Source organism: Microtus ochrogaster, chromosome 15 (genome assembly GCF_000317375.1).
Source record: "Microtus ochrogaster isolate Prairie Vole_2 chromosome 15, MicOch1.0, whole genome shotgun sequence".
NCBI lineage: Eukaryota > Metazoa > Chordata > Mammalia > Rodentia > Cricetidae > Microtus > Microtus ochrogaster.
The window spans coordinates 918,941-926,126 of record NC_022017.1 but is presented as its reverse complement, the minus strand read 5'-3'; the positions used below and the strand labels follow the sequence as shown (position 1 = coordinate 926,126).

Here is a 7,186-nt window from a genome sequence, read left to right as displayed (position 1 = left end):
AGGCTCTGATGTCCCTATTCGGAGCACACGGCCTCAGTCTCCAGGTAGGCTCTGATGTCCCTATTCGGAGCACACGGCCTCAGTCTCCAGGTAGGGCTCTGATGCCCCTATTCCCTTTGGCCAGCACAGAGGGGCTTCATCAGGAGTAGACGGATGGCTCCCTGTTCTGGGGATACTTGCCAGGCAGCCTCACCCTAGGCCTGTGCTGAGCCTGGGCAGTGGAGTGGACAGACAGTAGGGGCTTTGTTGAAAAGAGCTGAGGCGGGGGTGGATGGGATCAGAGGACAGAATTTGACATCACTTTGCCTGGCTCCAGGACTCACCTTGGGTGTCAGTGGGAGTGGGGATTGAGGGAGGAGAGGAGCAGAGGGGGAGTTCTGGGAATTGGGAAAGAGCAGAAAGACAGATCAGTTGAGAAGTGTGAGGGGTTCAGACACACCTGGACGAGGGGCTACACCATCCCCACTTGGGGGGGTGTTGCCTGCTGGAGCTGGGTCTGCTGATTCCCGGACACTAGGCTCCCTGCCGCGGGTCTTGGCAGCCTCGATGCCTTTGACTCTTCGGGCATGGCGATTACCCTTGTAGTGTGCTTCAGCCTGGCTCTTCAAGGATGGAGGAAGAACATGGAGTCTGAGATCACCGTTCATCTGCTACATCCTACAGAGCTCCTTCAGGTCCCAGGGTGGCCTCAGCAGGCTACAGTAGGCTCTGCCTACACCCCTGCTGAGTGGAGCCCACACTGACACATCTGATGACTGCTGTGGTTCAAGCTGAGTCCCTGGGAATACCGACCCCGACCTGGTCTAGCTACACTCTCCACTACACCCAGAACCCGGCTGATTAGTCCTGAGTTGCGGGAGGAGACCCTGAAGCCTTCAAGGGAACGGTGAACTGGTGAAAGTGGAACACACAGCTAGCTGGCATCTCAGACACCAGGCCAGAAGCCTGAGTTCTTCTAGACCCTGCTCTGCTGATTTTACTAGCTCTGTCCTGATAGTCCTTCTAGGCCTCATTTTCCCTGCAGCTCTGTGGACATCTTGGAGGACCCTGGACTGAAGCCCAGCTCTGGAGACAGGAGACAGCAGCAGAGACAGCTGTCAAAACAGAGACACTTTATGGGGGAGGGAAAGGGGGAGCAAAAAGAAGGGCGAGCTGCCCATTATTGGCTTTCTACCCTCCAGTCTTATCCCCTCCACCTGTGAATGGAGCCAGGGTTAGGACAGAGGATGCCTGCAGTCTAAGCAATGAGGCCCAGTTTGGTTCTGGCTCTGCCTACCCACTGTCTGCCCATCCCCTTCTCTCCCAATTGTGCCATGGCTAAGAATGTATAGCCTTGGGGTAAAAAGGTCACCTAAACAGGGGTAGAAATAAAGGTGTGGATGAGCAAGAAAACAAAATTGACAGATTGGGCCTAGCAGCACGGTGCTTGTGGTTGTGTGTGCCGCATAGAGAAACAGTGTTTTCTTTTCCCTACTCAGCAGAATAAGGCTGTTTTTCTCCTAAAACTTTTAGGGCTTGCACCCTATAAAGTCTGGACCCAAACAGAAATCCCGATGAAGCTTTAGAGGGAGGAAATCTCAGCGGATTCCCCTCATGGGCAAAGTCTAGGGTGGTGTGGAGACTGACTTTCAGGGCGATTTGGAGGGAAGATAGCGAGAAAGGAGGTTCAGCAGATGCCAAAGAGGACCGAGGCTCTGTGGAGAGCCAAAGAGACCAAACTCAGCACCTAAGGATGGAAGGCTAGAGGCTGCATGCCTGCATTGATTCTTGAGTTTCCAGGCATTCTGAGTAGGACCAAGGGACAAAGGGGCCAGCCAGCCTTAGAGGATTTTTCTGCTTTCTGCCAGAACACACAGCAATGTCCAGGTCTGGTAGCACAGGTTTATAATCATAGCTACTTATGAGGCTGAGGTAGAGGATTGAGAGCTCAAGGCCAGAATAAGCTAGAGGCCAGCCTGGGCAACTTTTTTTTTTTGGATTTTTGAGACAGGGTTTCTCTGTAGCTTTGGAACCTGTCCTGGAACTAGCTCTTGTAGACCAGGCTAGCCTTGAACAACTTCTAAAGTCGTGTCTGGAAATTAAAAATATAAAAAGGAGTCAGAAGCTGGTCTGGGTGTAGTGGTGGCATTTGCTAGTGAGTTCCAAGACAATCAGGACTATGTACAGTAACCCTGTCTCAAAAAAAAAAAAAAAAAAGAAGGCAGCCAGGTGGTGGCACAGGCCTTTAATCCCAGTATTTGGAAAGCAGAGGCAGGTGGATCTCTGTGAGTTTGAGGCCAGCCTGGTCTACAGAGCAAGTTCTAAGAATACACAAAGGAACCTTGTATTAAAAAAAAAAAAGGGGGTGGTGGGTTGAGGACACAGTTCAGTGGTATAGCACTTGCCTACTATGTGTGAGGCCTTAAATTCAATCCCTATCACCACACACACACACACACACACACACACACATACACACACACACACACACCAAGGGGGCTGGAGAGTCTGCTCAGGGGTTAAGAGGACTAACTGCTTTTCTTTTTTTTTTATATTTATTTTATTTATTTATCATGTATACAATATTCTGTCTGTGTGTATGCCTGCAGGCCGGAAGAGGGCACCAGACCTCTTTACAGATGGTTGTGAGCCACTATGTGGTTGCCGGGAATTGAACTCAGGACCTTTGGAAGAGCAGGCAATGCTCTTAACCACTGAGCCATCTCTCCAGCCCAACTAACTGCTTTTCTAAAGCACCCACATGGCAGCTCCCAACTCCAGTTCCAGGGGATCTGTTACCCTCACACAGACATGCAGGCAGGCAAAACACCAGTGCATGTAAAATAAAAATAAGATGTTTTTTTTAAAAAAAAAAAAAAAAAAGCAACCAAAACATAGCAACCTATTGTCTTAAGTGTCTTCCACCACAGGGTCCCCTTTCTTTGTTCTTTCTCAAGACTCCCTTAGTCACTGCCCCTCCCTCAAGCTCCCATGGCTGCCCCGCCCTACTCACCTGAGAATTGAATCGGATTTGACAGACATTACAGGAAATGACTGGCCTCTTGGTCTTGAGCAAGGGTCCTCCAAACGTGTGTGAGAGCACAGCCTTCTGTACAGGGTCCATCTGTGGATGTTGGGCAGGGTGACTAGGGACCAGAGCAAACTCATCTACCATCTCCCTTCCCCACACCACTGAGCCCTCCGCCTCAGGCCTCAACATGCTCGGAGCCTCAGTTTTCTGGTTCTTTCCAGACCAATCTTCATAGCCCTGGAAGGGACCTGCTCCCATCTCACAGGAAGTAGAAGTGGTCTGTCCAAGGCCGCACCGTGGAAGTTAGACCTTGACTCTCACTCTCGTTCACTATACCATCACGAAAGCTCACCTGTTACCTTGGCCTATCTCCTTCAAGGAGGTCAACTGTCAAAAGCCACTAACAGGCAGTCCCAAAGCATCAGAGGTTCTAGGGTTCCTGAGTCCTTTTGGCCTCACTCTGGGTACAACTGTCTGCCAAGTTCAGCTTTTGGTCCCAAGAGATGGATGTTCTCAGTTTCCTGTCTCTGGACCCCACTTCACCCTAACACACCCCCCCCTTTTCTTTTTTCCTTTTATGGTTTCTCAAGACAGGGTTTCTCTTAGTACCTCTGGTTATCCTGGAGCTTGCTCTGTAGACCAGACTGACCTCCAACCCACAGAGATCCTCCTGCCTCTGCCTCCCAAGTGCTGGGATTAAAGGTGTGCACCACCACCACCTGGTGGATCTCTGGATTTCTAAGTTAGCAGCTTCTAACAGGAATACAAGAACTCAGGAGAGAATTGATGGTTCTACTGGTGGAGAACAGGGAAGAGGAGAATAGGAAGTGGTCTGGTCTGAGCGTGCTCAAGACCTCTGAACCCTTTTCTCCCTATTAGCATCAGCAGGACTTGAGGGCAGAGCTGATGGCTTGTAGGAATTGGGAACCCTCTCTGCTCACCCTGCCTTAGCAGAGTGACAGTCTCCAGCCAAGAGGACAGGAGTGCCTCTGAGGCCTCTTCTGTCAAGGGATACTGCTAGGGGCCCAGAGGCACAGGGAGGTGCCTCTGAGCTGTCCTCTCTCTTCACCCTGACGGCAGGGAGGGGGGGGACAACGACAGGACGGATGGACACTGGAATGCAGCCAGGGCTGAAGAGATTAGGAATAGCTGGGAACTCTCAGAATTTTCCAAGGGGAGGGCATTAAGACATAGTTGCTGGTGACTCAGGGGTCCTTAGCAATTCACTTGAGTCTCTTTGTGCTTGGGTTTTAGGGTTTTCCATGAGACAATGTGAGGGATAGAACAGGAATCTTCTCTCTGTCTCTCCAGGAGTCTCTATAGCTGCTTGGAGTTACTATCAGGAAGGGGGCTTCAGGGTCCTAGTGAAATGAGTGCTGACCTGTATCTGTTCCATTTTGGTAATAGTGGATGCTGGAGCCATAACTGAGTTCAGATAACCAGTGTGACAACTGTCAGTCTCTTGGCCTACTCTTGACCAGAAGCAGACCCTCTTAGCAGCTCTCTTCACCTTCCACAACTTCTTGAAAGCCCCAGTCACATACAGGGAAAAAATCAAAGAGCGTGTCGTGTGTACATGCATTACATGCACGAGCATTAGACAGGCTTCGATCAGTTTGTGCATGGGTGGGTGTGATGAGTGCCACGCACCGTGTGTGTCTCTTGAAGAGCAACAGCTCTGCATTGGGGGCCTTGCTGACACCGTGGACGCTCGGGTTGTGTGATCTTTAACTGTGTGTTTATCTGTACAAATGTATGATATGTTTGGCAGAAAGAAAGACCAAATTGGAGGCAGGCTTTAATCAGAAAGGGGAGACAGAGTGTTGCTCCCAGCTTCTAGTCTCCACGCCTCAGTCCTTCCTTTTCAGAGACACCCCACCCAGCTCTGCCCCAGGGTTCTCATGAGCCCTGGGCTTCCTCACATGCTGGGTGGGGAATGGGAATTCTGCCCAAACAGAAACCTAATCCAGGCCAGGAAACCTAAGTCGTATGACAACAGTAGGGAGAGGACAGGATGGAGAGGCGAGAGGAGTCAGTCTCCTGGTTCTGTCTGTACCATCATCCCAGTCAGCTCCCAGGAAGGTCTGGGGGCCCAGGACCCCAGGATGAGTTGTTAACTGACTATCTCAGTCCCCATCCCCTAACAGTCTAGGTTCCAGTCAGGTCCCTCTTCAGGGGAGGGGAACAAGGGATTGAGGGAACCTGGGCAGCCTGCCCCACCCTCTCTTCTAGGGACTGAGGAGACAGCTGGCTGAAGGTGAAGGCTCAGGGCCCAATCCCCAAGAAGGTGGAATGTGAACCACTGAGGTGCTCCTCTAGACCAAGGTCAGGAGGCCCCGGTGACCTAGATGAAGGCTCCCTATGGGAGGGTGGAGGCCAGCATCTCCCAAGGCCCATTTCATCCCAGAGACCCTTCTCTAGGATGCTGGCCTAGACACAGCCTGGCAGACTCTCCCACCTGCCCTCCAACAGCGGTGAAGGGGACTGGCTCCCTGAAGCTGGGGCAAAACGAATCAGGCAAGGAGGGAAGGGCAAGGAGGAGGGAAACCAGATCAGGAGCAGGAGGGGCCTACTACGATTAGGTTTCCTCTCACTGCTCTTTATCGGATGGAACCCACCACTCCTCCTTGTTCAACCATCCACTTCCCTACCCCACCCACCCCTCAAAATAAGGCGACAAGGGAAAGGGGTGGAACGGCAGGAATGGAAAGACCTGAGCAGACAGGGTTGACACGGGAAAGAGGGAGCTGAGGGTGTCCGAAGAGCAGGTGGGGAAGGGCTGCTAGGGAAGAGGGCAAGGCTGGAGAAGAGAGGGCTGGGCAGCGTACTGATCAGAGGGTAGGTGCAGGACCAGAGGCAAGTCTGCGATTTGGGGGATTCCAAGGATCTGGGAAGCAGAGGTTAGCGTGTCCAGCAAGGTGGCAGTAGTCGGGGGCGCCAGTTGGGCTCCAGAGATCGTGAGGGCCGCGCCGCGTGGGGGATGGGCGACAGCGGAGGACTGGGCGAGAGAAGAGGTGGCCGGCCCCGCAGGGCGGGCGGGGATGGGGGGGCGCTGCGGCAGCCGAGGAGGCGGGGAGGGAGGGGCCGGGTGGCTTACCCTGCGGGGCCCTGGCGGCCGCGACTCCATGGCCTGGGTCAGGAGACCCAGGCGGGGGCCGAGCCTGGCCGGCCGGGCGGCCCGGGGACGCGGCGCTCGTTGCCCGGGCGGCTCGGGACTGTGAGGCCCGGCTGGTTAGGAGGAGGGGAGGCGGCGCCGGGCAGTCCGGAGCCCGCCCCGGAGGCGGGGCTGAGGGCGGGCCGGGACCGGGGGCGGGGACAGGGCACAGGCGAAGGCAGCCAGGGGGCTCCGGCGAGAAAGCTGTGGACCGCGGCCAGACACTGCTTCCAGGGAAGGCCTTGTTCCGGCTAGGGGCCTCTCGGTCAAGCGGCAGGGGCATTGACCCGATGACCTCGGCTACCAGCACTTGGGTTCCTTCCTGGGTCCCCAGGGACCGCCCCAGTCCTGGGCATGACCGTGTTGTCCTGTTCAGACATCTCTCTGTCCTTTCTTTCAATCCTTCCTCCCTGCTCCGTGCTCCTCTGCTGACAGACAGCTTTTTCTAAACAAGCCTTTCCCAGTTTTCTCGGCGCACAGCCCCTGCGACCCCGCCCTTAACAAGTCGCTTCTCTCACATGGGTTGGAAACCAAGCCCGGGTACCCAAGATTCTTAGCGACTTCTCTGGTTGGTGCAGTCGCTGCCTGAGCAGAAGCGTCCTCAGAGTTGTGGACGTCGCCACTTAACCTCTTCCAACCTCATCTTCTGGGTTCTTCACCTGCCCTAGCACCAGGTTCTCAGAGCTGCGCTTCGTGCAATTGCTGCCCTCTAGTGGCCAAGTGCGACAGCACCGAGAAGGCCAAAGAATCCCCACAGCCAGGACGCCTCATTTTTCCTTGGACAAGGCCTCTGTCGCTGGGTCTCTTAGCTCCTACCTCACCCAGAACAGAGCCCAGTGCAGCGACCAGACCAGAGAGATAAGTGAAGCTGGGTGCTGATTTGAAAAGGGTCGACTTTGGGAGACAGTGACGGATGTCCAGTAGCAAAGGCAAACAGTGTATTGAACAGAGAGAGAATGAGGGAAGACAATAACACAAAATATCTAAGAGGCAGGACTACCCGTGCAGGAGAGAGAAAGGGA

The 7,186-nt window shown here is 54.0% G+C and overlaps 1 protein-coding gene across 3 annotated transcripts in view; it reads right to left on the bottom strand.

The window, feature by feature from the left end:
• Positions 1 to 7,186, bottom strand: part of Znf385a (zinc finger protein 385A) — a 27,412-nt gene that overhangs the window by 4,047 nt on the left and 16,179 nt on the right. For 2 of the 3 annotated variants that reach the window (XM_005353779.3, XM_013348705.2), the window contains exons 3-4: positions 2,993 to 3,103; positions 440 to 602 (exon numbers count right to left, since the gene is read on the bottom strand). In XM_005353779.3, the coding sequence (XP_005353836.1) occupies positions 440 to 602; positions 2,993 to 3,103 (274 nt within the window). Of the gene's footprint in view, positions 1 to 439; positions 603 to 2,992; positions 3,104 to 6,107; positions 6,751 to 7,186 lie in introns of those variants that run through there. The other variant, XM_026782499.1, reaches the window with a different exon arrangement.